We start from the raw sequence: 17,773 nt of genomic DNA, 5'->3' as shown, positions 1-17,773 counted from the left end.
GCCACCCTGTTAGAAAAAGCACCCTGATGATCTAGGCTCTAACAAGGAGCAATGAAAAAGTCAAAGATACCACCTACCTGCAAATTTACTAAATTTCCAAATTTGCTGAAGTGCTCATTTAGTTTGCTGATATTGTTAAGCTCTGGAGGAACTTTCCTCAATTCAAGTTTAGTATTTTCATTTCCAAATTGCACCTTCTTCTGGAAAGCAGGACTGCTTGTTCTATTAAAGTTTTGCCTGCAATAAAACAATGAGTTGGGGACTGTCTTGAGCTACTAGTAATTAACATATTTACAATGGGACAGACAGGTAAGATGTGGAATTTCAGTAAAAACAAGTCTAAAGCTACATTTTAGGAAATGTTCTGGTCTCAACTGAAGACACTCCTGTTCCTTTGGGCTTTTGGGAGACAGATGTGGAGTCTAAGAAGACATCTGGTCTGCTGAGATAAGGAAGTTGTTGCAGATGAACAAATGCTTACATACGTTTTTAATCGCTGTTCCGCAATTCTTACTATTCTGTTAACTGCCCTAAGAAGGGCTGTTTAGAAATGCAAAAAATAAAACATGAGAGTGGAAGGAGTGTACATATTGACACCAAACAACTACCAAAGGTAGCAACCCTATGTTCCCTTGGCCACACGGCTAAGGGGCGACAGGATGTTGCAGACCTCCCTCATTGCAGGCAAAGGCCTCCCAATGGTTTGAGTTTGCGATGTGGATGCACAAAATGTCTCTTTAAAAGATAAGCAGGGAGTTAGAAGAAACACCAGTTATTCTGGGAGCTGATCCCCTTTAAAACACTTGCATCAACTCACCAGATCTGGGTGGGAGGGTGCTCTGAAATTTTCAGTAATCCAACACCGAAAGCCTCTTAAGATCACAAGCTTTGTCCACTTTAGATTTTAAGGTTAAAAATGTCTGAATTTCCTTAATTTGCAGATATGTACATATGTTGTCCTTCCTGCTACAAGCTGTAGGTATCCATTCATTTGTGCCTCTATAATTGGCACTCAGAGCAGTGTGACTCCCTCATAGGCCAACCAGGGTTTGCATATACTAATTTACTACAATGTCATGCCATGGAAACGAAATGCTCAAGACTTAAAGGATGAAAGTCCTCTCCCCCATAATCTAAAAACACATAGTGATGGGGAACCAATTGAAAGGCTGTATTACACACTTTAAACACGTGATTGTACAGGTGTATGGACAAGTGTCGACTATTACACAAAACAACCTGTGACAAACAACCATATCACGGAGAGGGGGATACTCCAAACCCAAAAACAGAAATTTTAATTGGAATATATTGAATGGTTTGGAAATTTGAACGCTGGAAAAGCAAACTCGAAACACATTTCATAGTTCAGGCATTAGTATGCAGTTAACACATCTAGCAACTACTCACTTGTCAAACCAATTCTTCTTTGCTGGAACTCCATCACCTGCACCAATAGTTCTTTTTCGGGACTCAGAATCCACCACTATCCTCATGCTGCTTTTATTAGGAGGTTTTTCTGTGTGGAAGAGAAGAGTACACTGATTAATTTTTAAAAGATGTTTGTCTGTGCATTTTATAGTAGGATTTTCTCTCCTTATTACCATCAGCTGACTTATTGCATTTTTGGAACATACTAAGTGCTATACTTCTTCAAACCCAAGGTCCCTTTGGTTCAGCACTGGTCTCCAACAGATACCAAAACCAGATGCTTCAAAAGGAAGTGCAAGAAACCCCACAGGGCAACTACAGAATACATTGCCCAGAAAGCAATATTTCTTTTCAACTTTTAGATATTTAGCAGATGGCTTATGACTTGAGCCCGAAAGGGATGCCTTTGATATTTTCCAATATTTTTGAAAAAGAAGCTAGACAAGAGATGGGGGGCTGTCATAGATGCACAGTACAAATATAACATGGGTAGTTCAGGAGAGCCTTGTAGCTTTGAAAACTAGTCTCTCTTCCTCCCACACCAATTTACCCTTCTTTTTCAGACCCAACCATGCCTTCCGTTGATACCCTGAGTTTAGGCAAGTCTTGTTGGCCCCCAAACTGGCAAAAGTAGAGTTCCCCCAAACATCTTTCTGAGCAAACTGCCCTGGCCTCAGGTGATTCAAGCTGCAAGCCAGGGAACCAAACCAGTCCACCAGAAAAATGAGGAGTTTTGGCATGCGCAGAAAGAATTAAAGGAGTACCATCCTGCGCTGTGTGATATATTGCAAAGTGAACCAAAACGCTTTAGTTCCCCACAACTCTTCAAGCCAATTTATAGTAAAGCAAGATGAAGGTAGAATATCATCTGAACCAATCATATATGTAACATGGCCGTTTTATAGTATCCTGAAGCAGCTATACCATTCCTAGTGCCCTAAGTACTGACCATTCCAAGTTTTCCAAAACGCACAATATGTTTTATGGCAATGATCAGAAGCCCAGGTCTCATCATGCATTAGCTGATATCTCTCTCCCTCCCCACCAACCATTTAATTTAAATTTTTCTTTTTGGGTGCATTTTTAAAATCAGATAATGAACTTGTAAACTGGGACTTTTATCAATGCAAACACATCTATTATTTTGGATGGTTTAGGTACATGTGCAGAACATTATGGTATTAGCTTCTCCACAGTAGAATACCAGTCAAAAACAAACACACACACAAAATTTTGATTTGTTATTGTCTCTACTTCAGAGAAGATATTCTTAACATTTCCTAACTACATAAATGCTTCCTTAAATCAGAAAAAAGATGGGACATAGCGAAAAGGTATGTTCAAATGATATATTAAGCAAGCTTTTAAAATCTGCCTTTGGACAACATGGGAGACCCCAAGACATCTTAAAAATACAAAAGCATCAATAAAATAGGTAAAACCCATACATACAATAATAAAATATCACAATAGCATTAAACCAACATTCAGCTAAAAAATTTACAAAAGCAACGTTTTCGCTGTCTATGAACAGGGGCTTCCATAACGAGCATGTCATTGTCAAACAAGTCCTGTATTATCAATATGTTTTATTCTAACATCACAAGTTGGTTAGGCAGCAGAGCTTGGAAAACATCTTGCTCCTAGCAGATTTCAAAATGGCAAAAAACATAACACACACACACACACACACACACGCAATTATTCCTAGTACTGCATTAAAAACAATGTTAAGACGAGTCTTGAGAACATAGATCAATAAATCTTTCACGATACCTCTTGGTGGAAGGTCCATATCCCCTGATGTAAGTCCTATCAAATTTGGTCTTTGGGCATGCACTCTGTGTCTATACATGGGCCTTGAAGTGATAGTTATACTTGGTGCTTCAGGATTATAGCCATCTGTGTCGTATGTTTCTGTTAAAGACAAAGTTATCTAGTTACACTACAATACAGAAAGGGTTACATAGCTCCAAATTCAAACAAGGCAGTCTATACAACACTCTCCATAGAAGCTAAAACTATCTGTAGTGGACAGATCAAAACCTTCTTTTCCTCTGGACAATCTTCGCCAGGATCCAAAGAGCTGCTTTGGCTCCTCTGTGGAGCCTGAACTAGCTCAGCGGATTTAAAAAATAATAATTCTGTTTTGAATATGAACATCTGATCCCCATGACATATTTCGTATTTTGTAGATTTTATCTTATTTTTATCCTGTTGTACACCACTTGGATGGCTTCAGGCTATGAAGCATTCATAAATTTGCAAAAAATAAAATAAAAATTACAAACTGCTTAAGCCCCATGAGTTTCAAAAGTAGTTTGCTGCAAGAAGTTGGCTGCTTGGAAAAAATACATTTCATGTTCCGTGGGGCTCGGAACTAATTTTGCAATGCTTTTGATCCTGTTGTCGAGTGTAAAACCACATTCTACAGTTTTATTCTGTGACAATGACAAGTTTCTACCAGATGATAAAATCTGTTACACTCCAATTGTCCATTGCATCTGTCTAAGGATAATAAAACGTTCTTTATCATGAGTAAATATTCTAGTACTGCACCTGTAAAAAGAGAGGGTGGAGCAGGCAGTGGCTGGTGATGAATACCGGTTGTTACAACCGTAGGAACAGAACTAGTTGCAGAATTTGGGGGAGCATCCATACCAGAGGGTTGCAAAGGTGGGAGAGGAGGTGGTGGTCCTGTCAAAACCAGAAATAATTTAATACCAAAAGTGAAAAGAAAAAAGCAACCACATACAGCACAAAATATAATACCCTGACCATTGACAGCACTATGGATCTTCAGAGGTAGACAGCAGCATAAAGGCAGTCATAGGGATAGAAGAACTCACTGTTTAGCTTCTGGCTGTTTAATTAAGGCTAGCCTCAGTATGTAAATAAAGGTCCTGGATGTTTTAACCTATGTTTAACAAGTGTACAGTCACCAGGGAAGCTACTTGCCGTACTATGTAGGTTCACCGTAAAAATAGTAGCATGCTGTTCCCTATTAGTGTAAGGTGAGTAGTAAAAGGAAAGAGGAGTAGTGCTTGGTTGGTTACAGATTTCAGCTTGGTGCCTGAACTACAATTAGTTCAAACTTCGGCCACCAGAATTTTAAATGCAACAGGTAATAAGAGACAATATAAACACTCATCCTAAGAGATACAGTTGGTCTGAATGCAAATTTAATAAATGTGCCAATTTTGACCTTTAAAGCTTATGAGATCTGCACCGTTATACCTAAAAGTACACTACTTTCTATATATTCCCTCTCCCAGGCAGCGAGACCTTCTGTGCTTGTTTTGCTGAGGCCCTTATGCTTTAAGATGTTTCAAGCTGCTGCAAAACCTAGGGACTTCTCAGTGACGGAAATCCAGTTATGGAACTCCACGCCCCAGGATATTTTCCTGTTTTCCTCCTCATTTTTAAGAATTTCCCCCAATTTCGTTTAGAAACATTGTATCTGAACAGTGTTTTAATGGGTTTCAACATAGTACCGTAAGTTATTTTGAAATTTAAAAGGTACATCCTACCTGTAACAGGTGGAAGGCTGGGTGGCAAAGGGCCTGGAGGTGGAACAGGAGGTCTAAGGTTTACAGGAGGAGGAGTAAGAATAGGTGGTGGAGGAAGTCCTGGAGGAGGTGGTCCTTCAACAACCGGGGGCTGCGCTGGAAAAGGCAGTATGCCTGGAAGGTTCACATCTTCTACAACTACAGGGTCACTTCCGTGATCAAATGGACACATATCTCCTCTCATACAGAAACCCTTTTCTGAAAAGTTAAAACAGTATGTTACCAGGATGTTCTGAGCAGTGCAAATGAATAGCTTCCCATTCAGTTTTGGAAATGAGTTCATAAACCTCCAATCGCAAAGAAAGCTCCACCCATTTTTACTTTTTATGTTTCACTTGTAAAACAATACAATGAAATACGAAATACTAAGGATAAATAGTTTAAAAGAAAATATTTAAAATGTCTGGAAGATATGCTGCTTATTGTTGTCAATGCTCGGCAAGGCAATGGGATAACTCGTTTTTTGTTCTTACCATCATAGTCTCTGCAACGTTTCTTTGGCAGTGGAGGTCTCCCATAGGAATTGTGGTCTAATTGTTCTTCATGAAAATCTGACCAGCTTTCAGTAGTATTATTTCCATGGTGAGCAGGAGCAATGACCGTTATAGTGCTACTTAGTGTAGGGGCAGGGTAATGGCTGGATGAAATGTTTGTTACAGAAGAAACAGGAGTATAGCTGTTTTCTAATGGCTCTGTTCTTTCCAAGTCATATTTTGGTTTCCCAATATCCCTTTCTGCAAAGAAGAACAAGGCATCCACATTAAGTCAGTAAGACAAGTATTACGCAAACTGATGAACATTTTTAAAACTAAAAAAACTCCCAATCCCAGCTGGTTTATCAATCTGAAAGCATGCAGGACAGCCAATGGCAACCTCAAATCACATTTACAAAATACAATTGGCTAAACATCTTAAATCCTGAAACACAAAAAGAAAGCCCTTTGCTGTGGGACAAATGAAGTATCAAACCCAATAACTTGTTGTGATGTCATTTCATCAGATTTCACCCAGAGAGAGATCGGGAGGAGGCCCCATGTGTGTGCTCTTCTTTCCCAATAATCTCACCACGGGAAGAAACAGGCAAGTGAACCAGAAGAAAGACCATTCAAATATATACAGTTTTTCTCTTTGCACCTCTAGTGTACAGAGTGTGGAAAAAACATGCGAAGGAAAGCAATAAGCATGTGTCTGCTCATCCAATGCATGAGAACACACACCATCAAACACCATGGTTTTACTTCTAAGTATATATCCACAGGATGGCACAGTACTTAAAACGTGTGTGTGTTAGAACACACGTGTGGCATATTTGTATATTATTGTCCTGGTACTTTCAAAAGAAATCTTCATAGCTTTTCTAGAGCATAAGCATAATCATATACCCTCCATAACACGCACAAACATTTCCCCTTACTTTCTAGGAGAAAAAAAGTGAGTGTTATGAAGAGAAAAATACGGTATATGTTTTCCTACTTTATATCCTGCGTCTCCTTTGAGGATCCCAAGGCAGCACATATGATTCCTCGCCTCTCAGCGGTATCCTCAGACTTTTGCAATGTCCAGCATTGGACAGAACATTAATGATCATCTGAATGTATCAAATGATATCTAACCACATATATTGAAAAGTCTTTGGTAAGCAAGTCTTATCCATCCAAACCTGAAAACGTTCGTTTTCTACAGAGTACCAATTTGTAGTTTGGAGACAGTCCTACACTCACTCATTCATTTATTTAAGTTTATATACTGCTTGATTGTAAAAAAAACCAACAAAAACCTTTAAAGCAGTTTACAAAAAGAATTGCAATGCTGCAAGTCAGCATGTGCAGAGCATCGCTCACCTCTGCTCCTTGTTCTACTTCTACTTCGACTCCTGCTCCTGTCGCGGTCTCGATCCCGCAACCTCTCCTTGCTCCAGCTTCTGCTGCGACTCCTGCTGTAGCTCCGGCTCCGCCCCCTTCTTCTGTTGTAGCGGTCTCTATAGGACTCTCTTCGCGGGGGATTTCGGTCGTAGTCTCTCTTGCGAGAACGCTCCTCTTTCTTTCTTTCATCCCTGCTTCTAAATATTTTGGATTGTTACACAGAAATAAATTCTAGGCGCTAAACAGAAAATTCATACCAAATATAAGAGTGTAACTATTTGTATCAGAATCAGTGAAAATATTTTTAAAATGAACGCAAACACTATTTTAAGTGCCAATTCTGGGCAAAAACAAACTTTGAACCAGCACCAGTTATCACCTACCACAAGCCATTTTAAAAGCTATATAGTTTGGGGCAGTGCTATTTTTCTAGCAAGAGGTGATGGAACTAAGTCCTGGTGAGTTCCAGCTGAAAAAAAGCCATGGTTCAGGTATCAATACATCGCCCAGGACTGGTCTGAGGGCCAGAGCACAATGGCATTTTTCTGAGTGGTATATCATGAGTGAATCCACCACCGCTCTGGAGTCCCTCTGCTGCCAGCACTCAAAACACTGAAGGGAAAATGAACTGCATCGGCCCCAGCCCCCTGAGGCGCCAGGGGTCGATGTAGCTTGTCCCCCCCCCCCTCCATTTTTCATCATCACGATGCATTACTATATTGTAATGTTTGGGTGGTGATACACTGTGATGTTGAAAAGCGGTATCGCCCAGCCTTAACTTACACTCCTATTCCCCCCCCCATGAACTCCCCATAGATACAAGAACATGCTATGCCATTTGTATTTCTGAGCTCAAGGACATGAAGCTCTGTTACTGTATATTAGAAGCAAACTGGAATACCAATAGCACAGCGCTAGTGTTAGAAACTAAGATAGGAAAGCTAGGAGCTCCATGACACCTTAAACCTAGGTCATGGGCACATCAACGGAACGTCTCAGGGTGCTGTTTTATAACAAGAATACAAAGCTGAAAATGAATGAAGTGCAGCTAAAATATTATGCTCATTTTTCACAGGTCTCTTCTCCAGACTTCAGAGAGTAGTTGGAAGAGGGGAGGCAGAAAAAAGTCCTCCTTTCCTTCCATTTTGAAGTTTTAATCTGAAATCTCAGGTGCAGTACTGCACCCAGAGCTGAGAAGCTGCTCACATTAATGACATTCCACGTCGCAAAATGCACCTAGAATAATGCAAGTTTCCCTCCTCCTCTCATTGAAAACACATGAGCAGAGAAAAAAGCCCGCCCCGATGTAGACTCTCATAAGAGAAAACAAAGCAAATGAAAGGGGAGAGAATACTTCAAATAACCAAGCAATGTATTGTAAAGTGGCTTATATTTCCACTGTTTGATATGCAGCCTAGACCTTCATGAGCTCAGACATTCTAAGTGGTAGCCAAGGCAGGATTTGCTTCCATGAAAAATGGATGCATACCAAAGGCAAATCCTAATTCAAATGCAATAATCTGTGAATAGTTGGGTGCTTTCCTGCAGATGCAAGTGTTGTGCATTTTCCCTAATATATCATACAAAATGTATATTGACTCAAGACAATCACCATCCATTTAAGTGGGTGTAAAAAACACTGATGATGCAGAGTCGTTGTAGGAAAATTCAGAGGTTGACAATTTTGTACTACAAAATTAACTAAGGTGCTCTTTAACTTCAAAACTGTCAGGTAGAAGGAGATAGCTATGTTTGAACGCACACTCCCTTATGTATCTATAAAAACTTCATTAAAAATTACAAAATTTGGATTGTGCTCTGTATGTATTACACATGGAGACTTGCTCATTTATACCTTTGTATCCTTACCATATAATTTGTTTCAAACTGCTGTAACAGCAAACAATGTAACTAAATCCACCTCAAAACATTTATACATGAAAAAGGAAGGCAAAGCCAGTAAAAAACAACATGAAAACTTTATTAAATAACCTCTCCTGGTTTTTACTACAAGGGACAGAATACATGATCACCTGGTTTCTCGATAGCGTGAACTTGACTGAGGGGGACTATGGTTTAGCCTTCTAGAAAACTTTTTCTCTCGCTCTTCCTCTTTAATGACCTTGATAAAGAAGGAAAATGAAAATCAGACAAGAGTATAGCACCCAGAGAAACATCCAGCAACCAAACAAAATAGAACCATTTCAAAATCCTTCTCAAGAATTCTACGCCAACCTCAGCCCTCAAAACTGCACACCTTTGTAACAAAGAAGAAGCTTTGACATGAGAATTTGAAGTTTAGAAGAGGCATCAGGCAAAAAATTCCACTTCTCCCATGCCTTGGGTTAATTAAACAATCAATGACCTTTTAAACTGGGAGGTATTGCTTTTGTTTGTTACCATGGTATGTCCTTTTGTGTTTTTATATTGCAAATCGCTCTGTGAACTTTGGATGAAGGGCGGTGTAGAAATTTAATAAACATTATAATACAATAAATAAGGGTTTTTAGACATATATGTGATAATCCACTCTTGCTCAAGGTTCTCCAAACAAATATTGCACCTGTAAATACTAGTCTCACACCCTCGATCCAATAGTAACACCCATAGCTTCATTCTATAAGGTTCACTATATCATGTAGTTAAGAGTCACCAAGGGACGTTTATCCTCAACGATCACCTATCAAAAGTATTGAGCTTTAAGAAACTGGCATTTAAATGCATTGTAACTGAAAACAGATTAAACATACAGATGCAAATTGCAAGATACGCATTAAGAAGAGGGTGCATGACTGATCCCTACCTCTTCCTTCTTAGTTTCTTTTTCCTGATGCTGAAAAAAGTCTGATTTCAGGCTTCCCGATGTTGGCTGCTCTGGTGGAGGTAGATAGCTCTTTGTATTCACAGCATCAAAAAGTTTTTCTACGAATATCTGGGTCTCTAAAACAAGATCCAAAGGTAACACTTGACAATCAATTTCTATGGCTAGTATTACTCAGAATTCAATTAGCCATTTTGCATTGGTTGAGCAAATGGTCACTCTTCTGTTTGCTTGGGGTACATGACAACTGTAGGCAGTAGAGAAGACCTACAGTAAACCAACCCTTTCCCATCAATGGCACAGTGCTATCCCCAAAACCCATCCCTGGAGCTTTCAATCTTGAGAAAAGCAGCATCAGGCATTCATCTGCCTCCTCAAGTGTTGGCACTTTCTACAGTGGTGCCCCGCAAGACGAACGCCTCGCAAGACGAAAAACCCGCTAGACGAAAGGGTTTTCCGTTTTGGAAGCGCTTCGTAAAACGAATTTCCCTATGGGGTTGCTTCGCAAGACGAAAAAAATCTTGCATCCCCCCGCGGGTTTTTTTCGCTTTTTTCGCCTTTTCTTAAGCCGCTAAGCCGCTTATCAGCTGTTCCGCTGATAAGCCGCTTAGCAGCTGATCGCTGGAAACCGCTTGACAGCTGTAGCGCTAATCCGCTAAGCTGTCAATGGGCTTGCTTCGCAAGACGAAAAAACCGCTAGACGAAGAGAATCGCGGAACGAATTCTTTTCGTCTAGCGAGGCACCACTGTATCCCCAAAACCCATCCCTGGAGCTTTCAATCTTGAGAAAAGCAGCATCAGGCATTCATCTGCCTCCTCAAGTGTTGGCACACTCTTTATGGACAGCACATGGAAAAAGAGCAGTTCTAGCAAGCAGAGCACAGAGGAGAGAGAAGTATATCTACTATGCACTTTCGAAAGTTTTGTTCGTCTCTTCTCTATAGGTTGCCTCTTGATATACCGTCACCAAACTTGGTAGAAGAATGCAAAAGGTGGGGGCGGTAGTCTTAATGTTTGGGTGCCAGGGGCCATTTTGAATCAAGATGGTAGACTAAAACACAACTTTGGGTTGACTACAATCAATTTTTGGTGTGACAGATACAAACTCACAAACTGCACTATTCATTTAAAAATGACAAAATGTTTGGGTTTATAAAAATGCCTGGGGAGTGCTCTGTAATTGAAAGCATTTGATTTATTATATTCACAGTCATACCTCAGAAGTCAAACACCTTACGAGTAGATCGTTTTGGCTACCGAACGCCGCAAACCCAGAAGTCAGTGTTCCAGTTTGCGAATGTTCTTTGGAACCCGAACGCCTGACGCGGGTTCCGCAGGAGCTTCCTGCAGCCTATCAGAAGCGACAGCTTGATTTCCGAAAGTTTTGGAAGTCAAACAGACTTCCAGAATGGATTCCATTCGACTTCCAAGGTACGACTGTATTTTTTATATATCTAAGGCATCTACTATTTAATTCTTAGTATTTCTAATACTTAATTCTAGATGATAATCCAATAACCACTCAAAAGGATTCATAGCTTCCAAGAGTGAGACATATGATGCATTTATTTTCTACAACAGGATTTGAGTATCTATAATGTCTCTTAGATGTTATACACTACTTTACAGTGGTGCCCCGCAAGACGAATGCCTCACAAGACGGAAAACTCGCTAGACGAAAGAGTTTTCCGTGTTGGAGGTGCTTCGCAAAACGAATTTCCTATGGGCTTGCTTCGCAAGACGAAAATGTCTTGCGAGTTCCTGCAGGTTTTTTTTTCCCTTCCCCCCCCTTTTTCTAAGCCGCTAAGCCGCTTATCCGATAAGCCGATAAGTCGCTAAAAGCCGCTAATACCGCTAATCCAATAAACCTTCAATAGGCTTGCTTCGCAAGACGAAAAAAACGCCAGACGAAGAGACGGATTCTTTTCGTCTTGCGAGGCACCACTGTATTTCTTTTAATCAACAAATCTGTTGGGCTGCATACTTTTTTGTTCTATTTAATGCAGAGCCATTCAGCCCAGGATGCAATAATAATCATATACAATTAATTCAAGATGGAGTCAGAATTCAGAACAAGTCAGTGATATATTTACAAGAGCTTACCCTTTTGAAGAAACACATCCAACTGATCAACACATAACGCCCTCAGTTCTTTCTCACTTTTATCCTTCTTTACCAAAGCAAGAACATACTTAGCTAGAGCTGATGGGTCTGCATCACATCTGTAAAAGAAGCAAAACAAGACTTCTGTCAGTAATGAAGATATCCTAAAAAGTTAACTCAAGCTGGTGCAGTATGCCCAGGGTGTTCCGTATCTTTACACTTTCCTTTTGCATTGATGTGTGTTATATAAAATGAATCAAGTGTCAACTTCTACTGAAAAAGCCAGTCTATGAGTTTCATCCATTTGTTTTGCTTCACTGCGTTTTGGACCACTGTTGTGCTCATGGCTGTTCCCATCCCTTAACAAGGGTTACCCAGCCTTCAGTGACAGGGTCAAAATGTGTAAGGTTGACCCAAAATGCTGGGCATTGTGTACCCTTCAGCCAGGCTTTCTGCAAAGTATTAAATCCCCTTTGCCCCAATCATTAAAATACAGGCATGACCATTTTAGGAACATTCAACTGATGTGTAATTGCCAACACTTGGGAGCTTTTGGATGTGGAATGGGGCAACAGGACTGGCTAATATATGCTCCGCCAACATGTACGGGGGGGGGGGGGGGGGCAAGAACAGAAACCCCACGCAGTTAGTAAAGGAATTGTGGCCTCTGCTGTTCTTACTTATTTAAAAAAGGTGGGTGAAGTTTCATTGGGATAGTTTTACCATTGTGATGTTCATTTTATCAATGATAATTACTGGGCTTCTAGCCATTAGTTACTGTTGTGCAGAGTATATGTAATTAGCTGATGAGGTATCACACAGAGAAAAAAAGAACCGGCTAATACTAAACATAAAAGCATTTCATGGCTAACCAAAAGTTGGCTCAAGGACAATCACATTGTCACTTCTTTCTTAACCATCCATTGACAAGTGGGTTTAAATGCACCCCAACAGCACTGAAAAAGCATTCATAAAACTTTTGGGTTCTTCCACAATTCAATGTTGCAAATAGTCCTCAATGATGAAAGGTTGTGGAATACTGTTATATATTGATACCTGTATGTATTTAGCTTGTTATAATACAGTTCTATTTAAAAAAGCACTATGGTGAAGTATAAATTGCCATAGGTTGTTTCTGTGAGGATTAAATTATGGAAAAATCAAGGTTTTTACTTTTACAACTTTTGATGTCAGTTCTGCCACTACTGTAGTAACTGAGAAACCATAAAAGCTGCATGAAAGTCCAAGAAGTCAACATGATCCCAAGACATTCACTTCCTTTAACACCACCACAAATGGTATCAGGGCAGGGTCAATAACATTCCACACGTTTACCACCAAATTGCTTTAGAGTTCCAGATAAAGGGAGATCTAGGCTTTTCAATATGCTCATACGCGTCATCTTCAAATTTACCGTATTTTTTGCACCATAACACTCACTTTTTTCCTCCTAGAAAGTAAGGGGAAATATCTGTGCGTGTTATGGAGCGAATGCCTACGGATGGCGGGGGGATCTGCTGCAGTCGTGAGCAGAGGATCCATGGTTCCCCTTCCCTCCTCCATGGCTTGCTTTGAAACAACAAAGCGGGAGAAGAGCCGCTGAGTGGGGAGGAGAGAGGGACAGAGAGCCTGCTTGCTTTAAAGGAGCAAAGCGGAAGAGGAGAGGAGCCTTCTCCCCTTAAACCCCTCTTCTGCATTATTAACAGCATCCTTCTCCACCCACCCCACGCGTGTCCCTTGTCCCTTGAGTGCTTTTCCTTCCCTCCCCACTTAAAACGTGGTTACAAAGCACAGATCCACATGGATCCTCAGGATTTTTGCACTGGGTCACCCCAAATTCACCATCACATCACATAGCATGTCCATGGCTGCATCTTGCATCAAAAAAATCACGCACCCACTGTTGCCTGGGGCCGCAGTGGTGCAAAAACGTGGTTACAAAGCATGGATCCACATGGATCCATTTTTTTTGCATTGGGCTACCCCAAACTCACCGTCAGATCACATGTCTGTGGCCACAGCATGAACCACAAAAATCATACATCTGCTGTTTCGTTTAGAGTATTTTTTTCCCCTTGTTTTCCTCCTCTAAAAACTATGTGTGTGTTATCGTTGGGTGCGTGTTACAGAGCGAAAAATACGGTACTTATCCAACTAGAGTATCCTTAAGGTGTAGGTGTGATACACGACTGGCATAGGGTTCAGCTGAAACTTTACTAACTTGTTTCATCATTGTGCATCTATCTAAAGGAGACTAATTTCAGTCTCTCTGTGGAGGAGTGTGATATTCCATCTAAACAAGTAATGTTCTCTGAATGTCATGATCAAAGTAGCCTTAAAGAGATGGTTCAAGGAAACTGGGAACACCTGAAAGCATCAACGGTCTTTGCAAGACTGGATGTTCTTTTAAATTAAAAATTAACTTTACACTATTTTAAATATTCCTTATCCATCATGTTCTTCAAGACAAAACAGTTGGTCACTTGCACAGAGATTAGAAAAAACACCGAACATAATATTAAACAAAAGTTTAATACGTTCAGGGAAGCTTTTAATGTTCGATGTATTAGAGTATTTTAATATTTTTTTTGGAAGCCGCCCAATTATTAATTATTATTATTATTATTATTATTATTATTATTATTATTATTATTATTATTATTACTACTACTACTTCCCATTCTTAAAAACAAGATACAAGGTGTATCTTGCCACCCAGAGTGGTGGGACAACCCAATCAGATGGGCAGCATACAAATAATATAATTTGTTGTTGTTGTTGTACTGAGAATAGAACCACTGAAATTAATAGGTGCATTAAATTTCAGTGGGTCTACCAATAGAACTTTGCTGGCTACAACCCACCATTTTGAAGCACTTAAAAATAATAACAATACAGTGATTGAGTAACAAGTAACTGAAGTTTGTGAAATATGGTATAGGATACCTTAAAGCAGTGGTTTTCAACCAGTGTGCCATGGCACCCTGGGATGCCTTGAAAGAAGCTCAGATGTGCCACAGGCAACACTGACCTCAGTCCCTCTCCCCCCCCCTCCTCTGATGCCCTCTCATGTGTCTGCCTCCCAAGGGCTTTCACAGCTGTTTGTTGCAGCAGCCCTGGCTACAAGCTCCCCAGGCGAATGGTGTCTCAGGGACTGGTCAGGGGGTGCTGGTTGCCAGGAGCTGAGGCAGCCTTGGAGCAAGCAAGCAAGCGGGCAAGGGAGCTCAGCCAGCCAGTCCGCCAGGTCCTTGCTGTTGGGAATGGACAGACAAGTGGGAGGCCTGGCAGGCAGGCACGGTTCTGCCTTTCTTGTGCTTGCTGTGTGCAAGGCGTGCCTAGAAGCTGAGTGTCTGGTTCTGAAAGGGAGCCTTTCCACCATGCAGACCCATCAGCAACCGCTGCTGCTATTGCTGCCTCCCAAAGTGAGTAAGGTGCTGGCCTCATGTTCACCTCTGGCCAGTCTCCGTTGGGCCACCAAGGCGGGGGGCATCCTCTTCCCAGGCCCCTGTGAGGCAGTGGGAGGAGGTAGCTCTTTGCGGCAGGGGGGAACTCAGAGACGGGGGGGCAGTAGTGACTGCCAGGAGGACTCCCAAGGACAGGTAAAAGGAGGTTGAGGAAACACTCCACAATGGAGGGTGTTCAAAAAAGGGTAAGAGGCTGCCAGTTCTGCGAGAAAGGGGTGACATAACTGGGTTCCTGAGCCCCACAGGGGTGCAGCAGAAAAATGGAGTTGGTCAAGGGAGCTGGGGACTCAAAAAGGTTGAAAACCTCTGTCTTAAAATTTCAAAGTTATCAGTGAAAGGTCCCCGACCAGTATTACATTAAAATTTCTAAGCATTTAAGGAATTCAGACATCTAATATATATTCTGCACAGTATATGGCCACTGAATTAATGTTTCATAGAATCATAGGATTGTAGAGCTGGAAGGGACCCCAAGGGTCATTTAGTCCAACCCCAGCAATGCTGGACTCTCAACTAAATCATACATGACAGATGGCCAACCAACCTCTGCATAAAAACCTCCAAGGAAGCAGACTCCACCACCTCTCATGGGAGTCTGTTCTACTGTTTTATCTTCAGGAATCAACCTCCTCCTCTGTTGAATTTACATTGTTCTCTTCTGTTTGGAACAGTTTACATACATTATCATTGCAATTGCTTTATCTGTTTTCATAATTTTGCATTTTATTGTTGTAACCCATCCTGGGACCTTACAATGAAGGGTGCATAGGAAATCTTAAAGATAAATAAAAAAGTGAGCTTCTCAGAAATTCAACAGGCTGACTCAAGCATGAAAATCATGTTGAGTGAAGAGGAAGGTGAGCCAACAATCGTGCTGGAATGATAACAAAAGACCTTGTAGGGGCTGGTTGCCATGATGATGTCCCTTGTTGTGTACCCTTTAAAACCTTTACCATATGAAGCTTCCTGTGTCATGATTCCCCTGGATGCATCAAGTTCAGAAGCTTACATCTGCTTCAAGTGTTTCAAAACCATGCTAGACTGCAACACACACCTGTTAAAAATCACTGTATTTTGCGGTTACTCAGCAAACCTTCCAAGGCTGGAGAGTTTACACAATTACATGGTACAAGATTAAAAACCTTTAAAAAAGAAGTCATTTTAAAAATGGAAGTTTAGCTCTCTTGACAATTACAGACATTCTTCCAGTTTTTATATAGCTCACAAACTCATTTGAACTATTTACATACAACATTCACCATTTTTAATTGACTTGTTGACAAGAATCTTGTTGCCAATATGGCATAGCATCATAATTTGTTTAGCCATCTGAGCAAATATTTCCAGAAATCAAGTTTCAGAAGCCTAATGAAAGTTATAAATGTATACCCCAGTTCTGAGCTACAAACTCTGCCCACTCAGCAACATTCAGTTGTACACACTTTATCTTTGTATTCTTTTGGATAACATTATATAAAAGTGGTGCAAATAGCAAAGAACAAATCCAACTACGAGTAGCTTACCTGCAACATCATATTTTCCAAACACAACAGTTTTTAGTGCTGTTCCCTGGGACCAAAATGAATGGGTCATCCATGCAACTTGATCATATATTAAACTATGAACTATGTATAAAGAATCCAAATGACATGAAAAATGTGAGAAAATCTATGAAAACAGGGGACCAAAAACTTTTAGAATATAAGAAGAAAACAAATCCTCTCAGGAAGTTAAAAAAGAGAGGACTTTAAGTCCCAAAACAGGCAACTGCAGAAATTCATTACAAAATAAAGTATGTCCATCATGCTGTATTTACTCGAATCTAATGCTCACATTTTTTTGCCAAATGATGTTGCGAAAATTAAGGTGTGCATTAGATTCTATGGCACATTTACATTCGCCAGCAAATACTTTTTCGGTTTCAAGGTTCTGAAAATCGAGGTGTGCATTAGATTCAATGGCATATTAGATTCAAGTAAATAAGTGATTTCCTTCTTCATGAAAAAGATTTCTATTCTACATTGTGACGATTCAGTCAAGCCATTTTATCATTTATTCAGGCAACGTAAATGGAATAGAAATTTCTTTGCCTCAGAAATGTATACAATGCATTTCAGTTTACTGTTCCAATAAATGTCTGCATCATGTTGAGGCTTTGCCTCCTTTTGGGGACTTGCAGGCCTCTCAATGCTGCCCCTTACTCTTCCTGCCCAAAGATTTCTCCTACACACAGCTTATTTACGGTAATATAAAAGATGGGAAACCAAAGTACTAATAAAACCATGAACTACATTTAAACCATCTCCTTGATTGTATTCCCGTCATAATGAATTACAGCAACAAAATCCCAGGGCATTTAACAAGCAGAAGGAACACTTTCCATTTTAATGAGCCTATGCTTCGACAATGTCTCTGTACAATACAATGTTTAACCATGATTTCCCAAAATAACCTGAGTTAGAAAATAGTAAGCTTGTGCAAAAAGTATCATTCCAAGAGAACTAAAGGGCAATAGGTTGAATA

General features: G+C 40.4%; 1 protein-coding gene across 3 annotated transcripts in view; it reads right to left on the bottom strand.

The window, feature by feature from the left end:
- Positions 1–17,773, bottom strand: part of RBM26 (RNA binding motif protein 26) — a 49,126-nt gene that overhangs the window by 24,612 nt on the left and 6,741 nt on the right. For all 3 annotated transcript variants that reach the window (XM_083735251.1, XM_083735250.1, XM_083735252.1), the window contains exons 2-11: positions 11,787–11,905; positions 9,666–9,802; positions 8,896–8,984; positions 6,842–7,059; positions 5,474–5,734; positions 4,962–5,198; positions 3,991–4,128; positions 3,208–3,348; positions 1,411–1,519; positions 78–237 (exon numbers count right to left, since the gene is read on the bottom strand). In XM_083735251.1, the coding sequence (XP_083591377.1) occupies positions 78–237; positions 1,411–1,519; positions 3,208–3,348; positions 3,991–4,128; positions 4,962–5,198; positions 5,474–5,734; positions 6,842–7,059; positions 8,896–8,984; positions 9,666–9,802; positions 11,787–11,905 (1,609 nt within the window). The remainder of the gene's footprint in view (positions 1–77; positions 238–1,410; positions 1,520–3,207; positions 3,349–3,990; positions 4,129–4,961; positions 5,199–5,473; positions 5,735–6,841; positions 7,060–8,895; positions 8,985–9,665; positions 9,803–11,786; positions 11,906–17,773) is intronic.

Source organism: Podarcis gaigeae (genome assembly GCF_964106915.1).
Source record: "Podarcis gaigeae genome assembly, chromosome: 4".
NCBI classification, from domain to species: domain Eukaryota; kingdom Metazoa; phylum Chordata; class Lepidosauria; order Squamata; family Lacertidae; genus Podarcis; species Podarcis gaigeae.
The sequence above is the reverse complement of the archived record's forward strand: the minus strand, read 5'-3'. Positions and strand labels throughout refer to the sequence as shown.